This window comes from Rhea americana, unplaced genomic scaffold (assembly GCF_003343005.1).
Source record: "Rhea americana isolate MKP2758 unplaced genomic scaffold, rheAme1 scaffold_397, whole genome shotgun sequence".
Lineage (NCBI taxonomy): Eukaryota > Metazoa > Chordata > Aves > Rheiformes > Rheidae > Rhea > Rhea americana.
Window position 1 is genome coordinate 379956 of NW_028186531.1, and position 18293 is coordinate 398248.

The 18293-nt window shown below is 54.4% G+C and overlaps 1 protein-coding gene across 1 annotated transcript in view; it reads right to left on the reverse strand.

Annotated features, from left to right (window-relative positions):
- Positions 1-18293, reverse strand: part of VAC14 (VAC14 component of PIKFYVE complex) — a gene marked incomplete at its 5' end in the record, with an annotated part of 83587 nt that overhangs the window by 28301 nt on the left and 36993 nt on the right. Inside the window, one exon of the mRNA XM_085313837.1 lies at positions 16468-16600. Within this exon, the coding sequence (XP_085169963.1) occupies positions 16468-16600 (133 nt within the window). The remainder of the gene's footprint in view (positions 1-16467; positions 16601-18293) is intronic.

Consider the following 18293-nt stretch of genomic DNA (forward strand, 5'->3'; position numbering starts at 1 on the left):
GGCATTAAAGGAGATTCAGACCTCGAGCAGGACTGTAGCTAACTGCAGAAGCTGTCTTACTCGGYAGCAAGGAGGGACAGACGCTCGAGAGCACTTGCTGGCTGCCACCTCCACTGCCAGAACAAGGCACTGTTCTGAAAGATGCCAAGTACACGGAGATCATACAGTTTGTTTTGATCTTTAGGACTGGAAGTGTCAAGGTGCTGAAGGTACTGAATAAGGYGAAGACAAGCATCAGCCTGAAAGCTCTTGGGGTACTGGTGAAAGCCTTTGTGGAACTATTTCTGCAAGGAGCATCAGGACTCAAACAGAGCGGGTCCAAAGCTTATGCCTTGTTCTTCACTAATACAGCACCCTTCCAAGATGCCATCCTCAGTTTATAAAGCAGTTATCCAACACTTCAGTTACTTATGTGATCAGCAAAATAGCCACAGCTCCACGCAGAACAGGAGGGGGAAACAGCACTATATCAAGGAGAAGAAAGCCACAAGCACAGAATACGATCAACCGACAATATCCTCTCAGATAGACCAGAAACTAGAAGATAACTAAATTTGGAAACTTAATGGTCCACTCAGCCCAAGATATCACTGAACTCTTAAGACAGCTGTAACACAGATGAATGCAACAACTCCTCCAAGGCTGAGCCCATCAGACACACATTTAGAATGAGCCTCCAGCCATCCAAGTTAATGTGTCCCAAGMGTATGTGCTTGAGGAACCTTACAACGACCCAGGGATAAAGTTACCCTGACTGCAAGTACACACTGATCCATTGATCACTGACCTATAAATCTTCCAAGGTGCTGTAAGAATAGCTGAGCATCTACAGGAGGCTCATCTGGAAAATAAGGAGCTGTTACACTCTCAATCCTCCAAGAAAGCAAAAAAAAATATAAAGCTTGAGATGTGTCTTCTACAAATTTTAAATCAAGTAGTTACTTGACAGTAAACTGGGCAACAAGATTCATCCCCAGAGCAGAGGGTGGGATTTCAAACCTCACATTCGTAGGAGCATTGGGCAGTCTAATGTGGCCACTGAGAAGAAGAGAAGGTTAACATTAGCAGGTCCCAACAACAACCCATGGCATCTACTATGGCTAAGGAAAGCTGATCAACTTGCAAGTCTTGCTGCCACTGAAGACAGCAAGGTGATGGTCCACTGGTAGCTGAATTCAGAGAGACTGGAGCACTTGCACAATGCTATTAGCAAGACATACTGCTCAGGGCTCTTGGGGTTCAAGCCACGAGGAGGAGGACCAGATACAGAGGTATTACAGCGTGCGCCTGGCAGGGCTGAAACTTTGGCTCCAACAACACGTGCCTGAAAGAGCAGGAACTCTGGCTCAAAACCATCTCCCCAGGTAAGGAGAAATGACTCACGTACATTTGAGCTCTCCAGAGCACCTGTCTGAACCCAAAGAGATACTTAAACCAGCCCTGCTTTCAACACGCAGCAACGTTTTGGGGGAAGCATCACGCTTCACGTCGTTTGTGATACAAGTTACTGCTACAAGACGCTTCTCCTCGCCTTCTCTGAGTTTCTTTCCTTCCACTTGAAGGCACACAACCCTTGTCTATTTTTAAGGGGATGAAGGGCAGGGGAATGGGAGGGGGAGATATGTAAAGCAACAGCAGCTCTCAGAAGATCCTTCCTTTGAGATGTATACTTCCCTTTCAGGCTGACAGCTGTGGCCTAATTTTCAAGAAAACTGACAAGCGTCTTATTTCTACCCCTATAATTTCTTTTCATTGCAAATAAAATAGGTTAAAGGAGCGAGCTCAAAGCTATGACAACAAGAGCTGAGAGAGACTGATCCAGTTTTGGGCATGCACAGATTTTAGAGAGATGGGAGCTGCGGTCTCTGTACTCGCCCTCCCCATCACTTTGAGGAGAAATAAAGAGAAGAAATAAAACATGCTTGCTCCTTCCCATGGAAGCRCAGCCGACAGCCAGACGGCTGCACTTGTTTTTTCCGCGGCTCTCTGCAGTACGGTGAGGAGCAGATTGCTGTCCTAGAGGCAACACGGTTGAAGAGTTTCCGCATTTACCCTGTAGGGAAAGTTACATTTTCTCATCTCAGCCACAGCGTGGAAGGAGGAGAGCTTTCCACCACGGGGTAGAGGACGGAAGGGCCTCCCGCGGCCACGGAGCTTGCTCCAGCAGCTAAGCCCAAGCTAGAAGATGCCTCAAGGAGCCGAAGCYGGGGATGGGAATGGAGCTAGTTTCTCTGACCAGGAACTGGAGACCAGGACACAGATACAAGCTGAATGGGGCTATGGGCCGCASGTAGGAGCAGGGTTGGATGTGACTGACCACAGATGCTGCCCTACAAACTGCCTCCAGACTAGGGCTAATGGGTGTCTATGCCTGCTGGAACCTCACCTCAGCCCAAATGATTGCTCTGCCTGTCCTCAGGAAGTGCTGGGGCTCAAATGCATCAGAGGTCCACGCAGGGGGCCACTACATCCAGGAGGTTTGCAGCATGCTGAGATTTAAAACTGCTGCTCAAGGAGGCTTATGATTCCTCAGCATAGCCCAGAAGCTTTAAAAGCTCAAGAGGCACCAATAGATAAGTAGGAACTGAAATTAGGGGTCAAGCACGCTAGATTTGAGCCTCCAGRGTGGAGGCTATGGTGCTATTTTGCAGAAGACAGGTGAAGATGGCATCATGAGACCTCCAAAGGCAAAGGGAAAGGCACAAACCATCAAGATGGACAGTAAGAAGAAGACAAGGGGAGTTCTGTGGTAGGGCTGGGCAGCAGGCATGGCTACACCAGATATCCATAGCAGCTTGAGCATCGCTTGGCCTTGGGGGAGAGGGGGCTCTGGCTCCGCTCCATCCCTCCCACCACCTTCAAAGACTAGATGGCCAGTGCACACTTGCGAGGAAGAAATAGGGGAAGGGGGCCAAGCAATTCGGAGTGGCAGGCTGGGAAGGGCGCTGGCAGGCAGGACCCAGCACAGCACCGAGGGAATATTAAAATGAAGCAAGCTGTCAGGACATCAGTCGCTGATTGCCACAGAAGCAGGATTTTGGCAACAGACACAGAGCAACGCATTTGATGGTGAAGCTTTCTGATGGCCGGGGCCGAGCTAGAAAGACTGGGTGCATGGTCAGCAACTGCTTTGGGGTTAAGGGGTCTCCTGGCAGGAGTCACACAAAAGCTAAGRAGCCCAGGGAAATCAAAAAAGTGAATACATGCCAGAGGTGTTGAGCCTCACAGTGTCACACGGGTGGCAGCAGGCAACGGCCACCAGCTGTGTGAGCCATAGGGCTGCCTTTTGGACTTGCGGACGAGGCAAGCCTGGGAGATGGAGTTGTCACTGAGTGGCCACKGGCATTGACTGGGCACCAAAGGTGGCCTACCTGGCACAGAGAACAAGACCGCCGGATCCAGGAGACAGCTCTGGGGGAGAAGGGGGATATGCCCCAAGATGGGTGCTTCCAGCCCCTCACCGCAGGCGCCGGCAGCCCTCACTAAGCTGAGGACATGGGCAACAGCACAGGCAGGAGCGGGCACTGTAGAGATGAGCACAAAGTAGGTGCCTTCTGGGCCATTCCTGCTGTCATGTGGGCCCATGGTAAGGCAGCCAGCACGAAGCAATCTTTAAAACCAAGCTGATGATATGTAGGATGCCTCCATGGCTTTAGGACAGACGYCCTTCCCTGTGAGAGAGCCAGAAATTGGCTGGTGGGATGATGTGAAGGCCAGCTGGAGGAAAGGACCACCTGCCCCCTTGGGCTACCTGTAGCAACGTGACACGCTGGGGCTCACGGAGCCCAGGGATGAACCCGGTCCTCCCGCACTGCCGGAGAGGAGCTAAGTGGCGCAGGATCGTGTGTTCCTGCCCCAAACAGAAGGCAAGATCTTCTCTGCTCAGTAGCCATGAAGCCGGAGCAGGAGAGGGTTCAGGAGTCCTCGCGGTGCCACTGAAAGCAGCCCCTCTTCCTGCCTACACACTGCAGGGGACTGGGGAGGATGATGCCAGCTGGCTTCTCCCAGGCCATGGGTCCCTCCTCATCCACACTTTAAATCCTGCATAGTCTCTTTTCTGCCTACATCCTGACTCTCCTCTTGCTCATACGTAAACCCCAGAGCCGCTGCTGACCTCTCCCTTGCTTAGGTTGAGCAACAGAAGTTTCCAAACGTCCGAATCCTCCTCCTTTCCCGCCCGAGCCCACCCCAACCCCAAAGCATCCGTCCAGATTTGCGAGATTCCTTGCGGGCAAAGGAGAGGGAAGATATCAGCTCTCCCGAATCAACGCAAGCTCATGCACAGCCGCCACGAGCGTCGCTGCTTGTGAGTAACGCACACGGCACAGCCTGATCGCAAGATTAGAGACACTCCTGAGCTTTAACTGTTACTTGGCCCATGCGCTCGCGCTAGGCCCTCCGCCACCTCCGAGTCAGCCCGCTGTGCTCGGCAGCGAGCGCTCCTTTCTGCAGGGTCATCTCCTCCCGCGCGCTGCAGCCGTTACCGGCCCCCTGGTCTTGCCGATCTCCAAAGCACTTGCACAAGCTGGAAAAAAGGCAGAGAATCTGGTAAATCCCCTGCTTGGTCGTTTAAGTCCTAGTGACAGCCCTCAGGTATCAGTTCATTTCAAAGGAAACCACTTTCTTGGCACAAGCAGAGTGCRAGGCACTTGCGCTACCAGCTTCTTTTGGGAGCGCTCCTCCGCAGCRTCCCAAAAGGTGCTTTCCCTGGCTGCGAGGGGATGTGGGACCACAGATAACGCTCTGCTCCGGGGTCGGCAACGACCGCACAACCGCTTCCTCGCTGCTGGAGCGGCGTGCCTTGCAAGGGGCTGCGTCAGCGGAGGAGGAGAGGCTACGACTGCTTTGCATCTCCCTTCCCTGGGGAACACGTCGCGAGAGGGGACGAAGCAGCCGCTCGGCCACACACGTCAACTCAGAGGAACGTCTTTCAGYGACCCTTCTGCATCCTGCCTTGAAGGGTCAAATCGCCCTGTTCCCACGCATGAGACCTCGCTCGCCCGGCGCGCGGGGCTCCCTCCCCRTCTCCTCTCCTATTTGGGCTGCTGGGTCAGCCTGATCTCCAGCTATTCTGAGCTGAGGAGGGCACAAGAAGAGGATGCTCCCCAGATGCCTCTGGATCAGGCCACCAACACGAGGTCCCCTCAACCCCGGAGGATGCTCCCCAGATGCCTCTGGATCAGGCCACCAACACGAGGTCCCCTCAACCCCGGAGGAGGACGCGCTGACCCATACAGTCCAGTTTACTCTCCGCCAGCCTCTCCTTTCACGTGCCTGCTTCGGATGGGGCGCCTGCTCTTGGGCCGCGGCCTTGCAGGCTGCCCACGCTGACAGCTCCTTGCAGGGGAAGAAGCAGCCCCACGSCAGACATCTGATTTTCTCTCTCCTAGACGGCAATGACTGACAAGGCAGGCTAGGAACTGCCTGAAACCTCCTTTCATTATCTACTCCGACAAGTGGGAATTTCCCCACGTTTTTATTTTGTTCATTCAATTATTGCAATCACTCCCACATTCAGAAGAGATGGAAGCATTTCTTTCCAGCATGTCTATTTATCCAAGAYGCTAACAGCTCCAGAGAAGCCATTACCATCTCCAATGCAAACAGGCAGCTGAGCTGTACACGGTCTCCCCACAGACCATCCCAGCTACTTTGCAAGCAGTCGAGTCCTGCCATGTAAAACTGGATTGAGGGTTTTTTTCGATCTTGGTTAAGRTCTAATCACATCAACGGCAACACAGAGACCACTTAACTAACYGCCTGCATTTTGCTAGACCAGAATCAAGTGCAGACACGCTGTACGTGATATTAATCCTTGTGTGACTTTGGGGGAAGGGACAGCAGGAGCAGGAGGAGCRGGGAGATGCAGGTTGGGCATTAGAGCAAATCTAAGGGATCAGAAAACAAGGTCTCTGCGAGTAATTCTGTGAGATGCTAGGCTGCACTCCAGACCCCAGGCAAGGACTTTGCTAAACAAATATAGATCCTTATTTATGCTGTGGTTTAGGAAGCCCCAGATGTTATTGCAGTGCACGCAGTGCTGGGCTTTCTTCCACACGTGCCACCTCTCCTGCTGCGCGGCTATGGCTGAAACTGCCCACTAGCCCCWCGGAGGGCAGGGAAACCAGCCACGTCTCTCCAGACACACTTGGGAGGCCGGAGCAGTTGGCTGCTCCCTCCCACTCCCTTGCAGTGCCGTGACCTCCCCTGCTCCGAGCTGGAAGCTGTTGACCTAGCAAAGCCCACGGCCAGGGCAGAGCACAAAGCCGAGAGCATTTGGCATCAAAGAGCCAAAGGGGATTTGCTCAAGCGAATGCACCGCAGGTGCAGCTGAGCAGAGACCAGACACAGAGCAGCTCACATACCAAAGGGAAGATGCTCAAGGCATAGAACCGTCCAYAAAAAGTTACGCCGAGAGGGGAAATGTTGAACACGTGACATCGGCAAAGCTAGCAGACCTTCTGGAGAGACAGCTCCACCAGCAAGGGCAGYGCTGCAGAGGAAGGGCAAGAGGAGGCTCCCGCTGGGTGACGGGGAGCAGAAGGCCGGGCGGTGGGAGCAGAGCGCCCGGGCAGACGCGGCAGCAGGAGGCGAGGAGCCTGCTGCTGGGGCGAGYGTTTCCTGGGGCAAGCATCCGGCCTTGGGCGCAGCCTCCGGGCTTTGATCGAGACCTTCTGAAAACCGGGACTGTGGGAAAYGCCAGAGCATCCTCGAAAGAGCGGCTGCGGCAGCTTGCCTGCCTGCCTGTTGTGCCTGCAATTGGTCGGCTACGCGTGACGAGAGGGGTTGTACAGTCATCTCCAGCTGAGAGCGATGGGCTGGGAGATGCTCAGAAGCAGCCAGGAATGGAAAACCTTGATGAGACCAGCAGGATGCAAAACCCCCGCTCGGCTCTGCTTTGAGGTTTTTAACCGAGTGTGCTCTGCGCTCGGGGAAAATCCTGGGCAAGATYCCTTGCAAGAGAGGCAGCAAAAATGTTATTATTTGGTCCCTCCCAGACTGCCTGTTCTGGCTTTTCACTCCATGGTGATTAATAAGGCAGGACATCATATTTCAAGAGCAAGGAAGAGAAGAAAACATGACCAGAACCTCCAAATCCTGACAAACCAGAATGGACTGGTAATTTAACAGTTAATGCCGAAGGCAAATCCGCTTGTTTGTGCTGAACACCGAACACTGTCTCCGACCCCTCGTGAACACCTCCCCTAGGGAAATGCTGCCTGCCCAGGATTAGGGAAGGAGCCGGTTCTTACAAAATCAGCCAGGCAAGGAGAGCTTGGAAGGTAGCTTGAAAGTCGCTCGTGGGAGCTTATGCTTCAATGCGGCTTCAGGGAAACTAATGTTTAGCAGCCCAGGTGCAGCTCCTCCGCGGGAGCCAGCGGTGACCTGGGCTGCAAGCAGGAAAGAAAGACCAGCACGGGTGAGAGAGGACTCAGGCCTCTAAGCCTGCCGGCACGCRGCCAAACTCTGGTAGAAGTCGCTCAAGCAAGTGACCTCGCTTCCCCGGACGCGGGTCGGCTCCTCTCTCCGTTTGCCAGCGCGCCTTTTCCTGGAGCCTTTTCCCCAGCCCGCTCGTCCGGACCTCATGCCGCACTCCTGCTGCGATCCCAGGGAAACCGCGGGGAGCGAGCAACCGCAATCACGCGGGACCTGCCCTTTAAAGGAGCTCACACATTTTGCAAAGTTTTTTTTTTTTCTTTTTTCTTTTTTTTCCCCTATGCATACTTCCTCTTCCTCCCCTCCACACTCTTGCTGACCTTAATTAGTCCCAGCCCACTCCGACGCTGCTGATCACATGTGTTTTCCATTTTTCTACAGGAAAACGCATCAAATTCTTACAGGCAGCTCTGAGTAATCCGGGTCCCAGAGCGGCTTCAGCGTGTAGGACGGTTAGCTCATTCCCAGATCCTGCTGGGAGGCTTTGGAGAAGGAGCTGGCTTGCMTCGCTCCCGCGGCAGTGCTATCCACAGCATCTCCTTCTCCCGAGAGGCTGCCTGTGCTTCCCGGGGCAAGCCCACAGGATTCTCCGGGGAAAGCCCAAGCCCAAGGAGGTCTGCGCTGTCCTAGCTCCTTTTATCACTGCACGCATATATTCTCCAGGCAAGGCTATCAGGCTCTTCTGGACAAGGTCACGCTGCTGATGGCCTTCAGCATGTTATACGCAGACCTCCGACATCCCAGCTCTAGCTTGGATGAAACAAGTTTTTTTTTTTTTCCCCCAACCCTGTCCCGGGAGGCCGGTGATTTTTTTCATGGTTTCACACTAGTTTGAGCTCTGCTGAGTTGATACCACCCGTTACAGCCCCCTCCCTGTGCCACGTGCAGGCTGGCTGACACCGCGTTGCTTGGGAGATGGTTGTGGGTTGCCATCAGGCTGTCGAGTAACAGCTTCCGTCTCCCACGCGCACGCCAAGGGGCCACGGAGGATCGGGGAGAGCCGCAAGCAAGCGTGGCCACCGTGATTGCTCAGCGCATGCCTCCCCGCAAGATATCTTTCCTGGAGGGAGAGCGAGAGGGCTTGGGCRCTGCCTGGTTAAAACAGCCCTATCCCCCGTGGTGCCCCAAGGAGAAGGGAGATGAAGCACCCGCTCTCGTGGGCTCTGGGCTCGCTGAGCCCATCACGTCACCGAAAACAGCGAGCTCGAGAGTTGGGTCTTTGCAGAGTTAAAACCGAGTTCCCGACTCCCATCCCGGATTAACACAACCCTTCCAAGCCCCAGAGGAGCCGTTGAAGGCGTTCACTGAAGGCCACTTACTAAGCCCCGCTCTTCAGCCTCGGCCGCCGGGGCTAGGGCTTCCCATCCCTGCCCAGCCAGGGACTGGAGTCTGGGGTGCGAGATCAGAAGAAACCCAGCAGCAACCCGAGCTGCTAGCCCGTGACGTCCGCGCCGACACGACGATTAAACAGGAACATCCATTGAGGGCAAGAACGCGCCGGCCCGGCCGAACTGCGGGTCCCCCCCCAATTACTGCCTGAAAAGCAGGTTCCTCTCAGAGAGCAATTACAACGGGAGCCAACTTCTAAACGACATGAGCGCGCCGCACGGCTCACTCCCGCTCCCCGTCGCGGACGGGCTGGAAACCAGGCAAGCCTCGCGGCATGCTAATGGCTCTTACATAAACACCCAGCCTTGAATACCAGCGTTGAGCTGGGAGCTGACCCATATAGGCGGGCTCCGGGGCGGGCAGCTTGGCTGGGCGGCCGAGTCCGCTCCAAGCCAAGGTCTAAACCCGAATAGTACTGACCCCCGAAGAGCCACGGGACCCTTCGTGGGCTGACCGTGACAGCCCGGCTCTCCAGCCCYCAGGCTCTGCCTCTCCATCCCAACCCAAAGGGGATTTTGCTGATGCCTCTCCACRCCAGGCGCTGCTAATCCCACCCAGTGCACACACCGCCCCATCCGGTGGGATTCCCTGACCCTGTCCCATGCTCTGCAGCTTACTGCACCAGCCTGGAGGCTTCGGAAGAAGGGAGGGCTGCTTTCCGTTTTTAAAGCGGGAGTAAAAAAAAAATAAGGGCTTTCTCGGGTTACTCCTTTCTGCGAGGCAAAAGGGGAGGGGGAGAAAGTGCACAGTTCATTAAAGCAAAAGGGCAGCCGGCCAGAGAGCATCCTGGCAGGCAGAGTAATGTATTTTCACAGACTTGCTGCCTCCCGACACAGAAGCTTCCCTTGTAAAGATCACAGCTGTTTGGATTTTACCCGAGTTCATATCACAGTTTATCAAAGGGACTGCATTTTTTTTTTTGGCGCTTTGCTGAGTACAAGCAGAACAGTTCACGCAAAAAACAAACCCAGGTTTTGTTCTGCATGCAGCAGCCCGGAGGGTGGGAGAGAGGAAGAAGGGGCACGCACAACCCCGCTCCCCCATTCACGTGCTGATGGGAGCAGAGGGACTTTCCGTGCCTGGGTTTCTTGACGAAAGTGCTAGGCTGAAGGAGGCACCACGGCATCAACCAGCCCGAAGGAAGGAGGCRGCAGGAGGTGATCTCACGTCACAGCTCTGCCAGGCTCCAGCTCATCAGGAGGCTGAAGCGGGCTCATCACAAAGTATCAAAACGTTTGGCCAAGCAACTCTGTGTTGAGAGGAGCTGCCAGCGCCTGGGAGAACATGAGGGCACACATGAGGATTTGGCGTTGGCCTCGAGGCTGCTGCAGTCACGCACAAGAGCTGGCTGAGCTGCTGAAGACGGGCGGGTGATGAAGCTGGAAGGTGGGACAGCAAGCCAGGAGGAAAGGAGAGGTTAACAACTGAGCAGGAGATCCAGTAAAGGGAAAGGTGACAGTGCAATGGTGGGTCACGGGAGACAGTGGCAAAATGCACTGGGAGCTTGCACCACACCTCCTGGRGCTCAGACATCCCCTGAACGCCAGCAGCCCTCCATCCAAAGCAGGCACACCGCACAAAAGCTGCCTCAGGAAAGCCACAGCCTTTTCTTCACCCCTAGACCCAAAGCCTCCAGCCTGAACCCATGGCCCCTGCAGSCCTCACGGTGCTGGAGAAGGGCCCAGCTCCTGAATGCCCCTCATCCCGAGGGATCCTCATGTCCAGCCCTGCAGCAGGACACGCTCCACCAGCTCTCTCCTCAGAGGTCTTGGCACTGAGACAGCAGTGCTGGCATGCTAAACCAAAGAAAGAGATGCACGTTGTCCGGACCTGGGCAGCATCCCCAGCGCATCCCTCGTGATCTCAGCCTGCAGCCTGCAGAAACCACTAACCCTAGTTCCCAGGTCCCCCATTCCACTCGCTCGCAGGAGCCTTCCTCGCTGCGATACTGYTGGGCTGCCCTTCCCACCCCACCCAAGCAGACCCAGCCATGGGAAAGCTAGACGGAGAAAAAAGCGATTTAACATGCTCCTCACTCCCCGTCTGCCAAGAGCATCAGATGTCTAYGCTGCGCTGCAAATCCAGTTGCTTCTGTCTCTCGCTCCCTCGCTGTCTCTCTCAAACTCTCCATCTTGGTTAGCAGGTTCAGCCTGCTTGGCAGTCTTTGCTCTCTCTCTCTCTCCTGCTTTCTCCTTTTGGGGAGAAAGTGGGGCTTTGCGGTCAGCCCCAGCCTCTTGGCTTTGCTGCTCTGAGGCAGAAAAGTCCCCCCCACTTCACCACGGAAAAGGGGACAGTGAGCTACAGCCCAACATCAAGGGAAGGGCTTTACCCCGGCCCCTGGTACCGTGAGAGCTTTTTGTGCACCCCTAACGTGCTGGAACGCCACAAATGTTTCTCCCCAGCTCAGCCTTCTTCGCTGTCCCCCAGCTAGGATTTCCCTAGCAGCCGCTGAAGCCATCAGGCGTCTTCCAAGACTCACCGCCCAAGCCCTTCCAGGCTGCTCCCTAGAGTCCTGAACCACGCCAGGTTGCATCGGGCCAGCTCTCCACTCACATGACCACGGCAGGACTTTGAGACTTCAAGGAAAACGCAGGATTTACAGCCAGTTCTGCAGGTGAACTTTTCCCGTCTGCGTTAGCAACAAACCAGCGGCCCGCCAGGAGACTCGGGATTTTCCAAGTCCCCCAGCTAACRCCAGCTAAATTGGCTGCATAACCTTATCTGCTCCAGCCTACGTCTGGCAGAGCAGATGCAAAACCAACCCTCCCGCCTGCCCACCCTCCYGCTGTGCTCAAGTGTCCCCTAGAGCTAAATCCAAACGATGGCAAAAGCCAAGCCAACACAACACCCTGGTCAAACGCCAGCAGCTCCGGCACCTTCGCTGTCATCTCCGCTTCCCGCCCAGCCCTGCAGCGTGCTCCTTCCCATCGCTGGYGCGGTGGCAAAAAGTCACTCCCCGAGTACACTTCCACGCAGTTCAACATCAGAAAATGCCCCTCGCCGCCGTCACCGCCCTGCAAGAAGGTGCTGCGCGGAGGGGAATTTTCATGGAGCTGTAAAACAAGCTCAAACAAGGTGTGCGAAGGGGCCCTCTGCCCACAGGTGCCTGGAAAGCACGCTGCTGACTCAGGCCCCCCCTCCTGCCCGAGGCGGGGACTGTGCAGAGGCAAAAAGGCCGCTACAGGCTTAAAACCTAAGCCTTTCGCTTCAAACCAGCCCAAACAACACGCACAGGGACATCTCCGACCACCCAGACGCATCCTGTATACCCAGGCAGGTTCATAGGTTGACCTAGCTCGATTCTGCCCGTCCGTACTGGCCACAGACGCCTAGGTGCCGCTTTGTGCTCAGCTGTTTGCCTCCCTCCTGACCCGACGAGCCTCAGCGGAGACACTGTTCCTCTCTGGGGTTCTTGCTGTGAGGACGTCTGGGCGGATCCGAGGAGACATGTGACGCTTTGGAAGCTCCTTTGCATTTTTGTGCTGCTCCAAAGCCATAATCAGGAGGCCAGTAGCTGAATGTGAGTATTTTGTTCTTGCTTAAGGGCTCGGCTGAGTCCAGGACTCCTTCCCTGCCACGTTCCAGCTGGGGCAGAGAGGCAGAAATCTCCTAATTAGCAGGAAGGCTGGAAGATCTCAGGGCTGCGCATGGCGGGGAGGGGTAACAACTGCGAACCTCAAAAGGTTGATGCTCCCGCCTCCGACAACACTTTCTGAGCTTCCTCCGAAGGAAAACAGATCTGGACTGAAAGGAAGAGGCTGCTTGAAACACAGTTGCTAAGACAGAATAGCTTTACTGGCTTTGAGCCTAAAAAAAAAGTCACGAGTAATAACGAGAGCTTGAGCCCCATAGGAACCCTTCCCGTCTCCTGAGATGCACAAAACTGGCTGCAGGCAAAGAAATCCTTGGAAGAGACTGTGAAGTCAGGTTTGCTGCCTTTCTGGTTCTTCCAAGGGGTAGGAAGCTTGAAAAGGCTTTTCTTCCCAGGAGAGAGTGCTGTGCAAATAAGTACGCCTTCTGGTCCTCTCTGGAGGATCCTGGATGATTACTACCACCGTRGCTCCCTCAACAAAGCAGCGGGAGTCCTCGCACAAAGAGGGTCTCTCTCCTAAGTGTTTATGAGGCCCCGGAGTCAAGTGTGCGCTAAGCAGCTTTGAAGGGCCTTGAAGAGCCCTCACGCAGAGGCTTCGCTTCCCTTCGCCTCCGCCGGCGGCCCGGCCCGGCTCGCCAGCTCCGCCGCGGCACAGGGCCGAGCGGCGCATCCCTCCGGGGGGGTTTCGCTACGAACCGCAGCGGCTTTCGGAGCTGCTTGCTAGTTATTTTAAAGATAGTTTGTGCTTGCACCTAGCTTCACCCTGTCTTCTCCAGCCTCCCCGGAAAAGCTCTCGAGGTACCTGGGCTTGCTGCACCMTCAGGCCCTGCTGAACGCGAGAGGCCAGAGCAGCAGGGAACAGGGGAGCGGTGGCAGCCGCCGGGTGTCCCCCGGTGAGACGGGAACGGGAGGATTCACACGGATTCTCTGCTTGACGGGAAAGCCCCAGTGAGCGGCAAACGGGACACAGGCCAAGGGCTGCTGCGGGCACGGGGGACGTGTAGCTGCTCCCCCGAGCCCAGGAGAGCAGCGCAAGGCTCACAGCACCCCAAGGAGAAGCGTGGGGAGAACTTGGGTCTTCCCTACCCGCACAGACGGGCGGCAGCGCCGACTTCTGCCGGGAGATCCCAAGGTGGCCCTCGTGCATTAGCCCCACTCGACACAGGCAAAACCACCCAGCTGCTTGGAGGGGATGGCCCAGCTCGCCAAGCCATGGGCAGATCCCCAGCAAGGCTGGAGATCGAATCACGTTCCCGGCCTTCCAGCRCACAGCGTACCATAATCTCTGCCTCTGGGACTCTGAGGACTTATCAGGAGGGTGACTAAAGTCCTTTGGAGTCAGCAGTCGGACATCAACAAGCATGAGTTGGGTTACAAAATAAACCACCTTTAGTGCRGACCCTCCATCTGACCTCACAGACCTTCATCTTTGCCCAGCCTTGACAGCACTGGCAATATGATAGGGAAAATTGCTGTGCTGTGTTTTAAAACTCTGTTCCACATTTCCTCTTCCACTAATCACTAATCCCTTGACTGGAAATAATTGCCTAAATTTAACCGGTTTATTTTCCTTCGCTGCTGCGCCAGCCTGGATATCGAGTTGCCAAGAGGGAGGTGGGTCAAGCTTCACCATTCCTGGGACAGCTGGCTGTCAACAAGGAACTGGTGGTTTCTGAGACGAAGGCAGAACGAAGGGCACAAGGGCAGCAAAGAAGCTGGAATCAGCTGTGGGGAACGATCGCTCTTTAACACAGCCCGTTCAAATCTCCCAAGTATTCGCTCCGTGCTCTCCAGGCAATGCTGAAAAATCATCAGCTTCTCCCAAGTCAAACATCAGGCTGGCTTCTTACCCCACCCTACGTAACAGCTAACTTGCTTGCGGACAGTGAAGAGAGATACTGTAGGAAAACACATATGGCTTCAATTTGAAAAGCGGCTAAAAATAGCACCATGAGGCTCTCGCATTAAGTGGGTCTCTCTGGCAACAGATCAGTCTTTTCCGTAGAGTCTTGCAAAAGTTTTCCTGCTCTATTCCCAGCTTGCTTTTTCGGAGGTGGCAGAGATGTAGTTAACACCAGCGTTTTAACAGTCTTCGTTAGGTTTCAGAGTTAGTCACGAGCGCCTGAGGGCACGGCTCATCCCTCCRCGAACCCCCGCTTTGGCTTCGCACCACGACACCCCTGGCTCCGTTACACGCACGCCACAACGTGACCGACTTCAGACAAAGGCTAGAGTCATTTTTTTTGCACTAATCTGGATTTTTTTTGCCTTTTTTTTTTTTTTTTGCAAGGGTGGATGCTGGGGCATTGAGTCACAGCTTGCTGAGCTGCTGCGAGCTGGTCCGATTACACCGCCGGCTACGGGCTGCGACCAGCCCAGCCTGCCTCGGTAGCCAAGGGACTTATCCTGCTGGAGCCGGAGSGAAGAATCTGAGATGACTGTGCTACAGGAGAACTTTGAAACGTGTCACCGTCCAGGCTCCCTGGGCTGACCAGACCCAGCCGCCCTGCCCCTTTGAGGAGAAATAGGGCCACTTCGCCTCTCGAGGGCCGCTCACTCAAACCACGGGCTTCGCTTCCGTTTTACAGACTGTAGAGAAGAGTGGGAACACTAAAAACGTCTTTTTTTTCCCCCTGTTCTATGCTTAGATCCCCATGTGATTAAGCTCAACACTTCCAGGCTCTTAASAGAAGACTAAAATCATATATCAAGCTAGATTTTGGTGGGCGGAAATAACTTTTTCAACGGCTCTTTGGGATAAGGCACCAAATTTTAATGCAAGAAGATGTTGGGGGGGGGACTCTCCTAAATCCCTGCACTGCGGATCAAACAATCACTGCAATCCTGCCCCGTCCACGTTTCACCTTGTTTATGTAGCAGCATTTCTCAGCACAATCTACCACGCTTCAGCTCAACACTAATTGCTCGCTGAGACGTATCTAGCGCTAACTTTCCCGCACTGTTTCGAGGCTGCCTGAAGACTTGAGCACAAATTGTTGCAGYGAGTCAAATTCAGGATGCTTTGCTCATGCAAAGCAGTTACAGCTTATTACCGAGTTTGACTTTGCTGATTTGGAGAGCTGTACGCACTGCATTTTCTGATCACAGCTCTCGGCTGGTGAGGTGATTAATCTTTCRCTTGGGACCCTTGACTTCGTGCATACCTCCGCCTTCGAAGCGGTAGCTGTCTTCTTCCACAGGAGTGTGTTTGGGCTTCRTGCTCTTTCAGCGTATTTCGATGCCACCTCACTGAAAGCAAGGAAGGAAAAATACAGGGTCCTGCCCCCACCTCCCCCCAGACTCCTCACTGATTTTTTTTTTTTCCTTTTTGCCTTGACCGTTAAGTCAATTATTTCTGAGCTGAGGAATTTGTGTCCCTTGCCCCAGATTTCATTGCATTAAAGATTATATTCTGCCAGCTGTCCCGAAGCTTGTTTTTCCAGCATCCACCGCCTAATCACAGCTCCTTAAAAAGCAGAAGCAAAACCTGTGCAAGAGACTGAGATGTTGAGTACCCCTCCTCTCCTACCCTCGCYTTCTCTTCAAGTGACCAGCCTGGCCTCAGGCTACCAACTGTATGACTTTGTGAATCAAAATACATGGCTTTTGCGGATGAGAGGCTTCCACCGGGCAAATATCACGCGCCCAACACAAGTTACGCTTATTTGCGGCACCCTGGACCGACCCAGGTGAAAGAATTCAGTTGACTTGGCACTCTGAGCAAAGGCCTGTCTTCATGCTCCAGCTGGTCTGTTTGCGTCTTAACAAAACGGGATCCGACAACRCTATTTAATAAGGAGATAATTTGCCTCAGGGGATAGGAGCAAAGAATATGGTGTCTCAACATGTGAAAGGCAAGTCCGTTTGCTCTAAAAACGTCAGCCCCGACTACCAGCAAGCCAAGAAGCCTTGCAGAAATGGTTTTGGCTCCTGGTGATCCAGGAGAGCTCAACGCCTGCTTAGACTGTTCAAACCCTTCCTCCCCGGCCCACRCTGCCAAGAAGGTGCTTGAGGGTTTCGGCAAAGCTCGAGGAGCAGGGTGCTCTGACCTGATGATGAACGCTCCTCTCGTCTCCAGGAGTTTCCGTTCGCTGCTGAATCTCTTGAGCAGGTTGATCATGAACTTGTAGAAGTAGGAGTTCATGGTGGGGGTGGAAGGAGAACACTCCACGCCTTTCGTACCTGCAGAAGAGACGGAGAGTTACGGAGCAGCTGGGTCAGGGATCCTAACGCAGCCTTGGCCAGAGAGCAGACTCCCAAAACACGCTGATTAGAGAAGGGAAGGGGCATGAAGGCAAGATTTCTGAGCCTYGTGCAACAGCATCCGCTTTGATCAAGTGGAATTATCCTGGCCACAGCTCTCTCCGTTCCAGGAGAAAGCATCTCGCAGTGTTGCCAGCTCTTGAGGAACCAGCACACAGGCCTTATGGGGAGACTGCCCCCAGGGCTGTTCGATTTTAGTAGCTCACAGGAAAAGGGGTGCTCGAGGTTCCACACCAGCCCTATAAATAGCGACTCCCACATCCCTGGATATGGCATTTACACTCTTCCTCCCCCCCCCCAACAGACTGCTTGTGAACTGCAGGAGCTTTTAATCCAATCCCCATATGCTGCAGATGCCCCAAACGGAGCATGCACTTAACAGCACACGCACACACGCAGCTCTGGCTCACAGCAAGCTCCAGGTTCGAGTTCAGTGACTTTATTTCCAACACGCAGCAGCCACTTGACGCACCAATGCCACTTACACGTGTCCCAGGGTTAGTGTGGAGGAGAAGGAAGCTCTGGTCAGAAGCAGGAGAGATCCAGGCTTACACATTATTCCCAGAAATGGGCTTTTCTTTTGTTTTCTATTTGCAAAACCCCTTTATAACAAAAGCAGCTGTACACGGCAGGAATGAAGACCACGGGCCAGCGACTGCCGTGAGCAACAAGCTGTCCCTCCAGTCTTGAGGGAGAGGGGAGGACCCAGGCATCCTCCTTAAATCTGATCCCTCTAGGAGCTCACTGGTATGAGAAACCTTCAGAGCAGGACACGGTCCTGGGCACTGCTCTTACAGCATCCTCTAGGCTATGCCCAGAGCCTTACTGATGACAGCAAACAAGACTTCGTTTCAAGGCAGCAGCAGATCGATATCGATACAGATCGTATCGATAAGTCTCAAAGGAAGAAAACTGCAGGTACTGAGTGCCAAACTGCCAACCTCCCCGGTCCCTGCTGCAACGTATCACAACAGCCAAACTCAAGCCATAAAACTCAAGTCTCGCTGCGCTCGGTTACCTGAAGTTGCRCGTATTAAGCTAAACAGCGCTGCCAGTTTGCAAACTCTGGGTAGGAGCAGAGCGCTGCTGACCTGGGCAGCTCTCACCGACGCCTGCGCAGGCAGACGGGTCAGCCCAACCARCCCTTGGGTTAGGCTAAGGCAGAAGAGTCAGGCTAAGGCAGCTGCCGAAACCCACTCATTTCTGCTCCGCTGGCTCTGCTGCACGGGAAGGCAACTTCCAGCCCGGCTTCTGGCCACGGCCAAAGACCGTTTCTGCAAAGCTGCTTGGTGGCAGCCCCGCGGCACTTCACAACACGCTCCGAGGGCCACGCAGGAGAAGGTCAAGACAGAGCAGCGTACAGTAAATTCACAGCCCAGCATCTTGCGTGCTAGGTCTCCTTCCCAGCTCCTCTACGTGTTCACTTTGGGACCTGCAGCTACACCTTAGAGCAGGCGTTCTCTTTACTTACGCTCTCCTTTCAGGTGCAACGAGCACCTCCTTTCCTACAAGCTTGCACGGTGCCTAACTCCTCCAGGCTCCAGGCTCTGCCCTGCTCAACGTCCTACCATACGTTCCCGTCATGAGAACGGGCGCTCTCGTGACCGCAGGG